The sequence below is a fragment of the Callithrix jacchus genome, chromosome 16 (genome assembly GCF_049354715.1).
Source record: "Callithrix jacchus isolate 240 chromosome 16, calJac240_pri, whole genome shotgun sequence".
NCBI classification, from domain to species: Eukaryota; Metazoa; Chordata; class Mammalia; order Primates; family Cebidae; genus Callithrix; species Callithrix jacchus.
The window spans coordinates 81,977,997-81,994,356 of NC_133517.1; the positions used below are offsets into that span (position 1 = coordinate 81,977,997).

At 35.7% G+C, this 16,360-nt stretch overlaps 1 protein-coding gene across 13 annotated transcripts in view; it reads left to right on the forward strand.

The window, feature by feature from the left end:
- The window catches only part of TRPS1 (transcriptional repressor GATA binding 1), a 254,214-nt gene extending 240,000 nt beyond the window's left edge, over positions 1-14,214 (forward strand). For all 13 annotated transcript variants that reach the window (XM_054246302.2, XM_054246304.2, XM_078353276.1 and 10 more), the window contains 2 exons: positions 7,385-7,507; positions 10,775-14,214. In XM_054246302.2, coding sequence (XP_054102277.2) covers positions 7,385-7,507; positions 10,775-11,836 — 1,185 coding nt within the window. In that variant the 3' untranslated portion in view covers positions 11,837-14,214. The remainder of the gene's footprint in view (positions 1-7,384; positions 7,508-10,774) is intronic.
- The last annotated feature ends 2,146 nt before the right edge of the window (positions 14,215-16,360 follow it).

Below are 16,360 nucleotides of genomic sequence, written 5' to 3' on the forward strand. Positions count from 1 at the left end.
ACTCCAAAAATCTGGGTTTTTCCAATTCTGATTCTATTATGTAATTTCATTATGACAGGAGATGTTTGCTTTTCTCCTTTACCAAATATGGGGTTAGTTAAAGAAGGGAGATGGTGTCCTCAGACCTGTGTAATAGGTTTTATATCTGTGTGATAAATTTCTAGAATCCTGAGATGTAAAGAATCTGTATGAATAAAGAGTTGGATATACATGGGGAAATAGTGATTTTCTGCTATTTCACTCTGAGAATCACCAGTTACATCTCAGAAGAGATGGAGCTAATGTGTTTAGCACAGCAGTATTGCATGATATATTGGGCAGCTTCCTATGTGGCGATGTTGTCAGTTGGGTAAGTCTTAGGTGCACTCATATCTCGGTGCAAGGTATGATTACTAGAGTATGTATTGCCTCATGTCCTGGAACAAAAACTGTTCTATTTCTCTTAGCCAGAGATGTCAGTTTAGTTTACACTGGTCTCCATTATCATTGCTGATGTGTTGAGGAAGTGAATTTAATAAGCAGGGTAAACAGGTTTTGTTTCCAAGCTCCAAGGTGATTATAAGAGGGGTGCTTGGCTGAACCTGATAGAGTCCCTTCCGTTTTCTGGCAAGAAATCTGAGGGCAAAAAGGGCTGTTTTAAAGCAGGCATAGACATGCTGTACAGCCCATTTCAAGGGATTCTTCACAATTTTATTTAAAACAAAAGTTGACCAGGATATTGGTAAACTATTGCATTCTGTTGGCAGAATGCTTCCCCTACTCTTGTTCAATTGTCGGCCAGCCTGTACTCCTGGTAAGATTCTGGCTATTATTCTAAAGGTGTTTGTTACGAATTACCATCTATTTAGCTCCTGTATTCAGTATATTCCATAGGGTCTACTGGTGTGTAGTCAATAGCTGGTTAATTCTCTTTTGGAGGGGAAGAGGGCAGGAACACAGCCTTCGATGTTCTTAGTGGTGAATGATAGAGAGAAGAACTAAAATAATATTCAACATTTATTGAATTATTGAATATCAATTATTGAATATTGACTATGTATCTGACAGTCATGAACACATTAACTCATGTCAACTCTACTAGTAGTTAATAGAACAATGTGATTGATAGAATGTTATTACTAATGAGAAAATAAGCAAGTATTAATTTGTCTCTGAAATGACTAAAACTATTACACATTTTTACAAAGGAGCACAGAAAGTAAGCCCTCTTATTAGATAACTTTTAGCCTTTAAATGAGATTTATAAATGGGAAATACTTTGGTATCTTCAGAAAAGTGTCCGTGTAATTCACATGATTTCAACTGTCAATGTTAATGAACAATTTCTGTTTGTGTTACTTTAACTTCATACTTAGTATGTTTTTAGCAGATTCCACTGGAAAATCTGCACGATTACCGACCATGTTTGTCTTATGCTGTGACCCTGGCTTATAGCACAGAGCCAGGCACATGGTGGACACTCACTAATTACTCCCAGAACTTCATCGAATTAATTTACCACTAAAACTGTATTACTGTGAAATCGTACCAGAAGTTTCTCTCATAAACATCTAAGCATTGGCTAAAATGAACATTGCAAATAATTTTTGATATAATAAACACAGAAAATATTTAAAGAGTCAAAAATATTTGAGGTATATTCAAACTAATGTTACATAAATCAAATTTCAGATTCATTCAATTTAAAATGGCTAAGATATAAAACCATAAAAAATGTGAGTAAATATTCTGCCTATCAAGGCTTGTTATGTAATTACATGGTTTCAGTATGGTTCTTATTCATAGAAAATTATCATAAAAGATCATTTCTTCACAAATTCCTTCACCAATGGAAACTTCTAACATCTTAGAGATGAATATCCATGACTGTAAATGTTAAGCCACTTGAATAAATCATTCAATCAAATTTACTTTATATTAATCAGATGAAATTAGTTCTTTCTTAAAATTTGGAGATATGGAAACCTTAAATATTTTTATATTTGGCTGGTCTTCAAATAGTAAAATGAAAGAAGGAATAAAAACAGCAGAACCAATTTAAAATTTCAAAAAAAAAAATCTTAAGTCATATTTGTGTTTCCTAACACGTATGCCAAGGCTCAGCTATTTGTCAATAGTATATAATTGACTGAGGATTTCCGTCTCCCAAAAGCAAAACTTGAAAGCTTAGAGAAAATTTTAACTATTGTGACCCTCATGTTGGTGTTAGCCGTGAACTTAAAAACCAAAGATGTTGTGTTTTGTTTTGTTTTAAATACTTAGTCATTATACTTCTTGGCTTACACTACAGGGGAAGAAAAAATTACACTGGATTTAAAGTGTATTTATATTAAAAGATAGGTATGTCACTCTCTATTTCAAATCCAGGCATAGATAATTGTTCAAATCTATCACCTACATTGCTGTTACGAAAATCAGTATTGTGGCTATAATGTTTGAAATATCGAAAGGGAACAAGTGCTCAAAACACACCCCCATTAGCACTGAGAAGCACTTGCCAGGCCAGCCACTGGCTTCAAAACTTGCAGTTAACTGCTGGTACCATTATTTATCCTTTTTCACTTAGGAAATTATCAGCCAATGGAAATGGCCTGGAGACAACACAAATGCAGCCTAAATTTTACTAGTCAAAGCATTAGAAGAAAAGCAAACAATCATGTTCTTAAATTGCTGATTCCAGAGTTTTGTCTGTAGAAATTTTTGTTGAGCTGACTTATACAGATTTGGGTTTTCGGGCAATTCCCCTTCACTCTTGCACTCCGTTGAAGCCACATCGATGTGGAAGGGAACTTAGAGAAGTTCAGGACTGAGACTGCAGCTACTCTTTGTGGCTTTACATGTGTGAATCTTCCCTCAGTCTGGGAGGAGAGTAAGATTTGTGCTATATTTCCCCTCAGGAATGCCAGTTGGCGTCATCTACTAGCTACTTACTCCTATCCTTTTTCTCTCCCAGCACTGATCTTATCCATACAACCCATAATTTTACCCTTTCTCGCACAAGGTGATGGAGGTACAAATTATTATCTCTTAAGACAGTTTGTGGAAAAAGGAGAAATTTATTATTTAAACATACACAGACACATATAGAACCACCAGCAATTTGTGACTATAATGATATAGATAAAAGAGAGCTTGAGCCTTCTTCTACCTTACCTAGTATCCCCAGCACCTACCAAGTACCTGGGATCAGCTCCTTCTCAAAAATACATGTGGGGCTGGGTGTGGTGGCTCATGCCTGTCATCCAAGCACTTTGGGAGGCCGAGGCAGGTGGATCAGGAGTTGGATCCTGTGTATGTTTAAATAATAAATTCCTCCTTTTTCCACAGTCATCTTAAGAGATAATAATTTGTACCTCCATCACCTTGTGTGGGAAAGGGGAAAATTATGGGTTATATGGATAAGATCAGTGCTGGGAGAGAAAAAGGACAGGAATAAGTGACTAGCAGATAACACCAACTGGCATTCCTGAGGGGAAATATAGCACAAATCTTACTCTCCTCCCAGACTGAGGGAAGATTCACATATGTAAAGCATGGTGGCGGGTGCCTGTAATCCCGGCTACTCAGGAGGCTGAGGCAGGAGAGTCACTTGAATCTTGGAGGCGGAAGTTGCAGTGAGCCAAGATCACACCACTACCCTCCAGCCTAGGCAACAGAGCAACATTCCTTCTCAAAAAAAACAAAACAAAAAACAAAAAAACAAAAAAGAAAACAGAATAACAACGAAAAAATGTGGAATGTAGGAGTGGACAATGAATTTTCTTGATTTTGTTTCTACAACATCATCAGCCACCTCTGTCCAACTCCAGATTAATTTGTCAGCCTGAATGGAAGACATTTAAAAGGGATTTAAAAAAAAAAAAAAAAAAAAAAAACACTGCTTTTCTTCCTAAAATATTTTTTTCTAAAAATAATGAAAGAAATAATAGCAGGCAGGCTTATGTTCTGCTTTCTTAATGTTTGGCCTAACAGAGCACTGTCCTAGGTGCTTATTCCTTAGACTATTAAATGACAGCTAGGAAATAGGATTTCTGTCCTTAATAAGCTAACTGCAAAGGAGAGTGACAAAGTATTTTAAAACTGCCACGCAAGAGAAAGTATGAATGAAATAAGGTCATTAGTGCTTTTCTTTTTCTTTAAGTTAAAGCCAAGCTTTGTTTTTGAAAATAGGGCAGGGGAGGCTTCAACTATGCATTCCTTTGGTAACAGGCTCCTTCCCTGTCCTTGATTGGGCTAAGGATGTTGATAACTTCAAAGGATATCCCTTACTGTGTTCTGCCAGGCTACATTGCACACAGTGTGACCAGGTCAGGGCTCGCATCTGTATGGTGTTTTGGAAAGATGTGCTTCTGTAGTGACATAGCTCAGGACACTATCCACTTCTCCCACCTTCTCTGATGCTTCTAGAAATTTCAATTGCACCAAAAATAAGGCTCTACAAGGCTTACCAAAGTACTGAATTTGTTTAGATCGGAGGTAACTTCATGTGTGAAAAATTTCTCACCTGCCACTCCCTCTCCACCCCCATGCAAGCGTGCTCCTATTGAATTCTAGGTGTGAACAATCTAGATATTTCACTCTGACTCAACTTTCCATTCTCATGTTTGATAAGATTGGTATGAAAGAAATACATTTAACAATACCCAACCATATGTTTTTAAGCATCTCTCAAATGTTCAATAACAAGATTCAAGGGCTGAAAAGAAAACTAACGAAATGCTTTTCTCATATAAAAGAAATCACAATTGAATCCTCTTGACAAATAGAATTTGAGCACTTACTACATCCCTGGCACTGTTTTAATTGTGTCTATTAATCCACATAAGAATCGCAGTAGCTGTAAAGATTGGAGAACTTTAAGCATTGAAAGGTTAAGTGCCATCGCTTCTCGGCCTTTTGGCTAAGATCAAGGGTAGAAAGGTTAAGTGCCTTGCCCAGTGTTGTACCTGGCAAATGGAAAAGACAGGTTTTGGATACAAGTGTTCTGCCACCTAAATCTGATTATTAACCTCCATGCTCTACTGACTCCGAACAAGTGTATTTGAAGTACTCCTGATATATCTAAAATGTGATATGGTTTACCTAAAATATAGCAAGCTATATTGTAATCTAAGTGCTGCTTTGAAAGCAAGCTATGCTTTTGGAAACTAGTGCTGTAATTGCAGGATTTTCCTTTAACTAATGAAAGGAATTTTCTTTGCAAGAGAATTAAGCACTAAATTGTGCAAGGGTTGAAACACTCACTGAAATCAGGATTACACCCACTTTGGCATGGTGTGTCAAGTACCCAGGGCATAAGGAAAGAAAAGCAGGCTGGAGTGAATGGTTACACACGCACATTTGAGTCTCAGCCATATATGTGGGTTAGTTTTCAAATGGGCATTTGCATTGCCCTTGTGTGGATCAAGTTGGTGTTTATTTGCAAACATGTTATTTAGATCTAGGAAAATGACAGGATAGCCTCCGGAAAGTTTCACAATTATAACCTAACTAGGCTCCGCAGCTTACTTTGGATAAAGGGAGTCCCCAAAATGTTTGATGAACACAACTTCTAATATTTCATTGATTTGGGTGGAAGCAGCAGTCTACTTTTTCAGTAGGCCCTCATTGAAACTTGCAGACTGACACCCAACATTTGTTATTGCTGTTACTGAGACTTAGAAACTCAAAATACATTCCTGGTTCGGATTTGGGTGGGGTAGGGGGAGAGAAAAAGGGGAGCCAGAGATTATCTTTGAAAATCTAGTTTTTATTACATCACCTAAAGTAGCACAACCTGCTACACTAATGAAATCGTGTTCTTGGTTTAAAAGGGTAATTGTTAGCCTGACTTTGTGCTCCCTAAAAACATTCCCCCAATCTTGTTAAGTTATTGCTCTCATTTCAGATTTTTATGGCTGTGCAGCTTACCAGCCTCATTTCTTTACGTTTCATTCATTTTCCTTGTATTGATGATTAATGGAGGATGTCGAATGTTAGAGTGAGCAGGCATCAGCAATTGCAAGATCATAATTAGTTTAGCTGACGAGGGCCTCTGATAGCACTTGCATCTGGATGGAAAAATTACCCTATAGGGAACTGGCTGCTCACCAGGTCTTTTTAGTGATACATTGTGAAACACCCGATGAATCAAATGCCCTTTCAATGCCAAGAAAGTGTTCCAGTCTTGAAGCCAAAATTATGTCTGCAGAAAGCTTTCCATTTGAAATGTATCAGAGTACAATTATAACCATTGTATTTTCTTGGCAGGGATACCACTCTTCTACAGTATGGATTTGAGTTAAATAAATTGCCTAAATTTTATGAATCCCTGAAATTTTGACTTACAGCATTTGTAATATTTAATTTATAATAAAATTAGGTTCCAGCAAGACTTTTTCCACTCCTTATCTAACATGCATATTTTATCATTAAAGGCTTTGCTTCGTAGAGAAAGGAGAGCTGAACTGCAATTCGGGCTTTTTTTTTTTTTTTTTTTTTTGTCAGCAAGAGAATTCAATTTCCTGCCTGTTAGTATTTGTGCCTACAAACACAGCCTGACTTTTGTTTAAATGAGAAGTTTAATGGAATCATTACTTGATAGCAAGAATGGAATAAGCCATACCCATTATCGAGTTTTAAATATTCTTAGGTTATTTTTGATTCTGTTGATTACAGAACTCAGGCCACTAGAATCAATTTGTATTCAGAAACCTTGTGATTTCCAAGTCTAAGTCAAATAAAATAAATAGCCATTGAAGTGTCTATGTTGCCTAACTTAAGTAGGTATCTCATAAGGGTTCTCATTAGTAATACTGTACTTTTAGTTGACTGAAGTTTCTGAAACGCTTTCAGGTTTGAGGAAGAGAGGAATCTTTCAGATTTTACAATTGCAAATGAAAGACCAGAATTGAGTGTCTTATACGTTACATGAATGACATACAAAAACACACAAATCAAGTTTGATTTTAAATGGTTTACATTTATCCCAAACTTGACTGCATTTTAAAGCTTAGGTAGCACGTGCTCCTCCTTTCCAAAGTGTATTAAACATATTGCCATGTTCTGTCTTTTTTACTTTTGTTTTGACACTTTTAAAAGGTATATTTTAGGGTTCAGCATTTAGGAGCCATCATTAAAGTCATAAAACCCAAAGTTCAAAAAGTGAAAGCTGTTTCTGTGAAAAGCCTTTGGTGTTCCACACACCTCATCCATCACTGTAGGGTTAATTATAATGAAAATCAGTGGTGCCTATTAAACACAATTGAACCTGACCTCATTATGGGCAGTGTGGTTTTATACTGTCATTGTTGCTAGTCTAAAGACAAAACTCCTGGGTTGATTTGGTCTAACTCCACTGATCATGTGACTCACCCCTGACCTTGGTTTTTTCCCCCTGTTTCAGAGGCGTAGAGGCTCGGGTGTTTTTTGTGCCAATTGCCTGACCACAAAGACCTCTCTCTGGCGAAAGAATGCAAATGGCGGATATGTATGCAACGCGTGTGGGCTCTACCAGAAGCTTCACTCGGTAAGAACTTGTTCCACTCTTTCAGGAAAAGCTTTATAAAGCAGTGTTGGCCTGGTCTGTGGTGTGATAAGTCCCATTCCCTGGCTTGCAGTGCCTGCCCCTGCAGGGTTGTTTAATACAGTCACTTCGAGTGCACATGTGATTTATGGTGAAAGGGGCTTAGATGTTATGGGGAGATACGTTTGAGGTCATTAGTAATGCATTATGCTTCTTTTGATATAAAAGAGGAAAATGATTGATTTCTGGGAACTTCACAGCAGATACTTGCACTAATGGTTATCAGAATTCAATGAAATTATTTTAGGAAAAAAGAAACTTTTTAGAAGTTGTGGCATATGCAAAAAGTTTAAAAAATTAAAAAGGACTTTCACATTCAGTATAAAATATAAGGCAGGGAAAGAACTAGTATTTTCTAGTTTACCTTCAGAATTCACAAGTGTTATCTTGACTGCTTTACGGGCTGGAGGGGCACATTTGGAAGGATAGTACTGAACTGAACTAGGATCAGGGAATATCACATGAATCCCCACAGTGCCTCCAATGGGTATTTCAATAAGGCATCTGAAGTTCTGAATAGCACACTCACCAGGGGAGAGTAAGGTGCAAAGATCCTTTGTTTTTTAAGCTCTCCAGTTGGCTTTGGCTCATGGAGGTCCTTTGAAATACTTTACCTCAAATTTTAGTTGTTAGAATTCTGTAAGAAAATTAAAACTCACAAATCCTCCATCTGAATATGGATTTGACTTCCTGACGGATTTTTTTTTTTTTTTTTTTTTAGTTTAGAAAGTTCATCTGCTGACAAGAGCTGACTTTAAAATAGGAATCCCCCATTTAGTAAACAGAAATTTATTTCCCTGTGCCTTTTTCATTTTGTTTGGCATTTTACCATAGCTCTTAGCACAAGCCAGTGAATACATTACGGCTACAGGGAATACAATTTTAGACAAAACGTTCTCATAAATGGACTATTGGAAGTACTCTTTTAAAAAATGCATGCTGCTAACAATACTAATTGGCAGTAAACTGTAAAAACCTTAGTTATTAGCACATAGCTAGTAGAAAGATTCCATCCCCCACCGCATACCACCTTATTTTTTTTTAACCTTCACCATTTAAGCATAGCAATAAGCTTCCATTTAATGAAAACTGACATTAATGATTTTAATTGAACTCTGGCCAATCATAGGCCAAGAATTAATTAAACTACTGCTCTGCCAGATTATGGTAATTTAACCACTGTGATATAAACTGTTTTCTAAAAATTATTTTAATATTCATCTGTTCAGAGGTAAGATGTTTTTAGTTTTGAGGGTTTTAAAAACCATCCATTGAAATGCATAAAGTTTATGTTCACATTTCATGTCAAAAACTGACACAAAAGTTGTGACAGTTTAAAAAAGAAACTTATGCAAATTTCGTTTCTTTATACTATATAAATTAAATAATCCATATGTTTATAATGCTAATATGAACTCTTTGTAAACCTGGATCTTCTGCGCAAAATTAATGCACATGGTATAACCAAGCTATGTTGCATTTTCTTTCTTAAACTAATAATGAATTGTTAATAACAAGTGTGTTGTCTTTCTTTACTTCAAAGTACATTTGTAACAACAGAAATGTTCCATAAAGGATGTATAGTTGAACTTGATTAAGATATAAGAGCTACTGCCTTGAATTGAAGTGCATCCCTTCTAGGAATAATTTATAAATTATATTTATATTTATTTTTAAATTCATATTATATTTATATTGCTATAACATTTATATTTATGTTTATATTTACATTTTTATAATGTAGAAAATTATACATTATAAAAATATAATAGAATATACAATGTATTACATATTATATAATGTATAATTTTATAAAGTTAAATTTATATTTATAAATTATATTTTTATAGTCATGTTTTATGTAGAAATTATTTTCTGATTTCAGTAATCTTTTAGAAAAATCTGACTTTAACCCATTCAAAGAGTATCCTAAATTTGTAACCTATAAATATGCATTAATTTATCAAATTTATTCTTTTGATTTGATACTTCAAAGAGTGCCAACTGAAAGTAAAGTTTTTATTATAGTCTTATCCATGGATTTAAGTCATATTGTATAAATACCTGTTGAACATGCCCATAAATACCAACTACGTAATGTTTAAGCTAAACAAAATGCTTAAGCTGAATGAAAGTTAGCACTTACTTTAAGTAAAGAGTAGAGTGACAGATCAGATATTTAAACCAAAGCTACACAAGAATTTAGATTTTCAACACACAACTAATGTTTCACCTATTAATAAGTAAAATCTTACACTGCAAATATAAAATATTATTAAAGGGAGAGAAGTAGAAGTAAGAAGAAAAAAATCCCTCTTTATTGCTTGGTAACCTGATATTTTTCCTCACAATTCTGTCAGTTTATCTTTGATTATTTATGCTATAATATGAATATTTTATATTCATATTTGCTATTATTTAGAAGCATGCATGTATTAGTTGCTTAGGTTGCCATAACCAAATACATAAACTGGGTGGCTTTAAACAATTGAAATTTATGTTTTCACGTTCTGAAGGCTAGAAATCTGAGATCGGGTTCCAGCATACTTGGATTCTGAAGAGCGTTCTCTTCTTGAGTAAGCCATCTTCTATCTGTGCCCTCACATAGTGGAGAGAGATCTCTTTCTCTTCCTCTTCTCATAAGGCCACAGTCCTATTGGATTAGGGCCCCACCCTTACAACTTCATTTAATTTTAATTTCCTACTAAGGACCCTGTCTCCAGATACAGTCACATCGTGGTCTAGGGCTTCAATGTATAAACGTATTCGGCCTATAGCAATGTGTTATTTTTCCACTCTTATCATCAATCTGTATCTCTTATGTTACTATTATATGTTGGCATTTTAGTGCACAACTCAAAAATTGAAAAAAAATTCAGAAAAATCACCTCTTCAAGTAACTTTCTACGCAGTTTCATCACTAAATGATGCAATCTCAAAATCTGTTGCATTTGGAAAGGCTGTTTTCAAATAGATTAAAGTTTTCAGTCCCCCTGCAAAGATGGACATGATTTAATTAGGCTAAAATAGCACACTTGGTTATTTCCTCGGATCCTGCTTAGGGCAGAAGGAAGGAACTTAGTAAACCTACGGCATAAAGCCTATCCCCACTTTGAACTTAAGCATGGTTTATATTTGTGAGGAATTTTTAATGCATTTTAATGTATTTTTTAATGTTTTCCTTTTATGTATTGTGTGTGTTCTCTGCAGACTCCCAGGCCTTTAAACATCATTAAACAAAACAACGGTGAGCAGATTATTAGGAGAAGAACAAGAAAGCGCCTTAACCCAGAGGCACTTCAGGCTGAGCAGCTCAACAAACAGCAGAGGGGCAGCAGTGAGGAGCAAGTCAATGGAAGCCCCTTAGAGAGGAGGTCAGAAGATCATCTAACTGAAAGTCACCAGAGAGAAATTCCGCTCCCAAGCCTAAGTAAATATGAAGCCCAGGGTTCATTGACTAAAAGCCATTCTGCTCAACAGCCGGTCCTGGTCAGCCAAACTCTGGATATTCACAAAAGGATGCAACCTTTGCACATTCAGATAAAAAGTCCTCAGGAAAGTACTGGAGATCCAGGAAATAGTTCATCTGTATCTGAAGGGAAAGGAAGTTCTGAGAGAGGCAGTCCTATAGAAAAGTACATGAGACCTGCGAAACACCCAAATTATTCACCACCAGGCAGCCCTATTGAAAAGTACCAGTACCCACTTTTTGGACTTCCCTTTGTACATAATGACTTCCAGAGTGAAGCTGATTGGCTGCGGTTCTGGAGTAAATATAAGCTCTCCGTTCCTGGGAATCCGCACTACTTGAGTCACGTGCCTGGCCTACCAAATCCTTGCCAAAACTATGTGCCTTATCCCACCTTCAATCTGCCTCCTCATTTTTCAGCTGTTGGATCAGACAATGACATTCCTCTAGATTTGGCGATCAAGCATTCCAGACCTGGGCCAACTGCAAACGGTGCCTCCAAGGAGAAAACGAAGGCACCACCAAATGTAAAAAATGAAGGTCCCTTGAATGTAGTAAAAACAGAGAAAGTTGATAGAAGTACTCAAGATGAACTTTCAACAAAATGTGTGCACTGTGGCATTGTCTTTCTGGATGAAGTGATGTATGCTTTGCATATGAGTTGCCATGGTGACAGTGGACCTTTCCAGTGCAGCATATGCCAGCATCTTTGCACGGACAAATATGACTTCACAACACATATCCAGAGGGGCCTGCATAGGAACAATGCACAAGTGGAAAAAAATGGAAAACCTAAAGAGTAAAACCTTAGCACTTAGCACAATTAAATAGAAATAGGTTTTCTTGATGGAAATTCAATAGCTTGTAATGTCTTATGAAGACCTATTAAAAAAAAATACTTCATAGAGCCTGCCTTATCCAACATGAAATTCCCTTCTTTGATTATTCTTTCTTTTGATGAGTAGGTTACCAAGATGAAAAAGTGAGATAAATGGTCAGTGAGAAAGAATGGAAGATGGTAAACAATCACGTTTTAAAGCCTATTAACTCAAAACCATCTTGGCCAATATGTACTGGGGAAATAATCCATAAGAGATAATCATCAGACTAGAATTAATATGTTTGTAAAGAAAGAGACCAAAACTGTCTAGAATGTGAAAGGGTTTACATATTATGATACTAAAGCAGTATTGGGCTGGCCATTGGACCATTTGTTCCAAAATCCGTAAATTGTTTTTCCAAAATTTATAAGTATCATGAAACCCTAGGCAGAGGAGGAGAAATTGAAGATCCAGGGCAATGAAAGAAAAATGGTGCCCTCTCAGTTTGGTCTCCTCTCATTGGCTGTATTTCAGATTTTGACCTAGAAACGCGAGCTGTGGTTAGGCTTGGTTAGAGTACAGCAAGAAACGTGACAGATGGTGGCACGCTGTTTTTAGCCAGCCCTGCCTGTACATACACATGCACACCCTCTCTGATATTTTTGTCCTTTAGATGTTCAAATACTCAGTAGTCCTTTTGTTTGCAGTTTAGGTTCATTTTTTCCACACATATGTCCATTTTAAAAAACAATGTCCTTGATGCTTCTGTAGTAATTTCATTTTAGCCAGGTATTTCCTTCTTGTGTGTAATGAACCAGTATGGATTTGCTTTTCTAAGCTTCCTGTTGGTTTACGAATCGCACTTGGCACATTATAACTAAAGGAATCCCCTGAATTCAAAACCATAGATGGATACAAATGTCAGACCATGGGTTTAATTTGTTTAGAACACATGGCATTTCTTCACAAGGTAACCTGCTGTATTTATTTATTTTCTTTTGGTTAAATATAATGTCCAAACTTTGTGGTCAGGCAGTGTCTAAGGTTACGTTACCACAGACTGACAGTTGGTTTATGTACCAGTCAATCCCTTCATTAAATGTATACAGGTTTAGTTAAGTAGCATTAAATAGGATTCTTAGAAGTATGTCCTCATAGTACTTTTAATACTTAAGGCTTTGTAAAAACTATCCATGAAGGGAAAGCTCCTCAGCATAACTGCTCAGGGAAATAGGGCTAAATAACTGAACATTAAATAATTGGTTAAAGGTGCTGTTAGTCGAGCCTCAATGCTTGCTACAAGGATGTATGTACAAGGACTGACTTTAATAATTTGCATTATATTGTCCCAGCCAGTAGTTTATTTTTTGCCACGGAGATGTAGAAGATATTACAAGCTACTGGATGCACTGTCAGATTAACTTATTTCATTAAAGAAGTTGGGAGAACAAATAGGAAAAAAAAAACTTATTTTTCTAGTAAATATTAATGTATTACATTTCAAATAATGGTGCCTGACATATTGAATAATTATTTTCTACAGTGTACGTATGCAACAAAGATATTCCATCATGCATTAGAGTCAGTTCTGGCTCTGCCTAGCTGTTTACATTTGCAAATGTAGCAAACAAGGTAATGAAGCAACTATTTCTATTGCAGTAGATATCCTTTTGTGTGTGTGTGTGTGTGTGCATTAAAGTTGTAAACGGTAACATGAAACAAATGAAAGTTCTTGCTATAATGGTATGGAAAACAAGAAGGAAATGAAAATATTTTTATGCCTACTTAGGAAAAAAAGGGTAGCACTATTCATTCCAAGTACTTTTTTTTTTAATTTTTAAGCTCTTAACTCACATTGTTATGCTTAAGATGATAAACATGTATCCTCTTTTTATTGCTTTGTCTATGTTTCATATGAAACATTTCAGAAATTATTTTGATAAGTGTTGCTGGAATCTGCAACGCTGATGTTTTTATTGCATTCTGTAGTTGCATTTGCACTCCATTTTTACATTAATTTGCAGTTGCTTTGTATCGTTTTGTTTTGTTGTTTCTTTTTCACAGTGCCGGGTCTTCATTTCTTAAAGTTGGATGGCAGGTAGAGTTCAACCAGTTCGTGGCTGTTGTAGCGAATGAAGTTAAAAAATGTCTTTCTGATGTTGTGTTGTCATTTTCATTCTTGCATTTTTTGTTTGCATATTAAAAAAAGAGAAATGAGAAAGCAAGAGACAGAAATCAGGACTAAGTCCTCTGCTTCAGTTTCATTGTTAATGGGCCTTATTCTGATCTCACCTGTCGCGTAGCTCTAATATTCACATTAAACTGAAATAAAGAAGTGGAATGAGGAGCTTTGACATTCAGATTATGTGATCTAATTTATCTTCTTTAGGAATTTTGATGGATGCATCTCAAAATATATAGCCAGACTTGAGAGGTGACAATTAAAGATCTAAAAAAGACAGGAGATTCCCCAAACCACAATATTTAATTTTCTTAGTAAAAAGAATAACAAAATGCATCATGGCAATCCTCAAGCAACATTATCTATGTGGACTGCTTAAATCAGCAAAACACCAGACGTTTGGTTAACTTGGGCAATATGACAAGTATTAATTTTTGGGCAAAATTACTCATTAAGCAATTTCTCTAGTGTGTGGGACACAAATAGGATTTTTATTTTTGGCATGTATGCCTTTTTTATTTTCATTCAATTTTTTTTTTCTCAGACAGACGTAGTAGTAATGACTAGCATTGGAAAATACCTATCACTATTCTTGGAATATTTATGGTCAGTCTACTTTTTAGTGGAATATTTTTGAATAGCATTGACACAATAGATCTTATTCCATACTTCTTTATTACTGATAATTTTATTTTCATTTTTGCTTTTATTATTATACATATTTTGGTGGAGAAGAGGTTGGGCTTTTTAAAAAAGAGACAAAATTTATTATAACACTAAATACTCCTTATTTTTTGACTTATTAAAGCCTTTATTCCATCTCTCAAAATATATTATTAAATTTATTTTTTTAATTTAAGATTTCTGAATTATTTTATCTTAAATTGTAATTTTAAATGAGCTATGGTACGGAACCTTTTATTAATGAGGATTTTCATGATGATTTAGGAATTTTCTCTCTTGGAAAAGGCTTCTCCTGTGATGAAAACGATGTGACAGTTAAAATTGTATGCTATTTAAAAACTGAAAATCTTTTAAAATTATTTCTCTATATTCTAAATAGAACTTTGGATCAAACTTTAGGCCAGGACCAGCTCATGTGTTCTCACTCTTCCTTTTCTCATTCTCTCTCTCATCACTCACCTCTGTATTCATTCTGTTGTTTGGGATAGAAAAATCATAAAGAGCCAACCCACCTCAGAACGTTGTGGATTGAGAGAGACACTACATGAATCCAAGTATATGAGAGAAGGACAGAGCTCTAATAGATAACTCTCTAGTTCAAAAGGAAAAGAGTGTGCCCAATTCTCTCTACATGACATATTGAGATTTTTTTTTTTAAACTTTTAAGATAGTGATGTTCTGTTCTAAACTGTTCTGTTCTAGTAAAGGTAGATTTTTAGAAAACAAGCATGGGGATTCTTTTCTAAGGTAATATTAATGAGAAGGGAAATAAGTATCTTTAACAGCTCTTTGTTGAAGCCTGTGGTAGCACATTATGTTTATAATTGCACATGTGCACATAATCTATTATGATCCAATGCAAATACAGCTCCAAAAATATTAAATGTATATATATTTTAAAATGCCTGAGGAAATACATTTTTCTTAATAAACTGAACAGTCTCAGTATGGCTATTAAAATAATTATTAGCCTCCTGCTGTGTGGCTGCAAAACATCACAAAGTGACCGGTCCTGAGACCTGTGAACTGCTGCCTGTTTAGTAAATAAAATTAATGCATTTCTAGAGGGGGAATATCTGCCATCCAGTGGCGGAAATGTGGAGTAAAGAAGCTGGTGGTCTGCTTCTGTGCTGTATGCCAGCCTTTTGCCTAAAGAGAGGAGCTCAACTCTAGTTACTGTTTCTGGGTTGGGCAAAAAACAAGCAAACAAACAACAGCAACAACAACAAAAACAAACACATAAGGCATCTTTGGTGAGCCAGTAAGGTGAAAGCTTGCTGACTGTCTAACATACAGGAGAAAATTGAGGAATTGAAATGCAACTTGAGTATAAAACTAAATATTCTAACCAAAGGTAGGTACTGTTAGGTGGAATTCTATCAGCAGGCAAATGAGAAGAAGATAGAAGGACACCCATCGGGACTTTTAGGGCAGTGTTACTTTCCCAAAGAAAGACTTGGCCAAGGGCAGAGGCATGGATTCTTCACAGAGCACTTCCTTTTGATTTTTCAATACTGTTGCATAGAGAGTGGACTCACATGTTCCTGAAAGTGGCACAGTTGCTTAGAAAGCATCCCAGTTAATTGCAGTAATTAGAACTTCTGGAATATGCTAGGGCAGAAGTATGTCAGGTCAGGGAT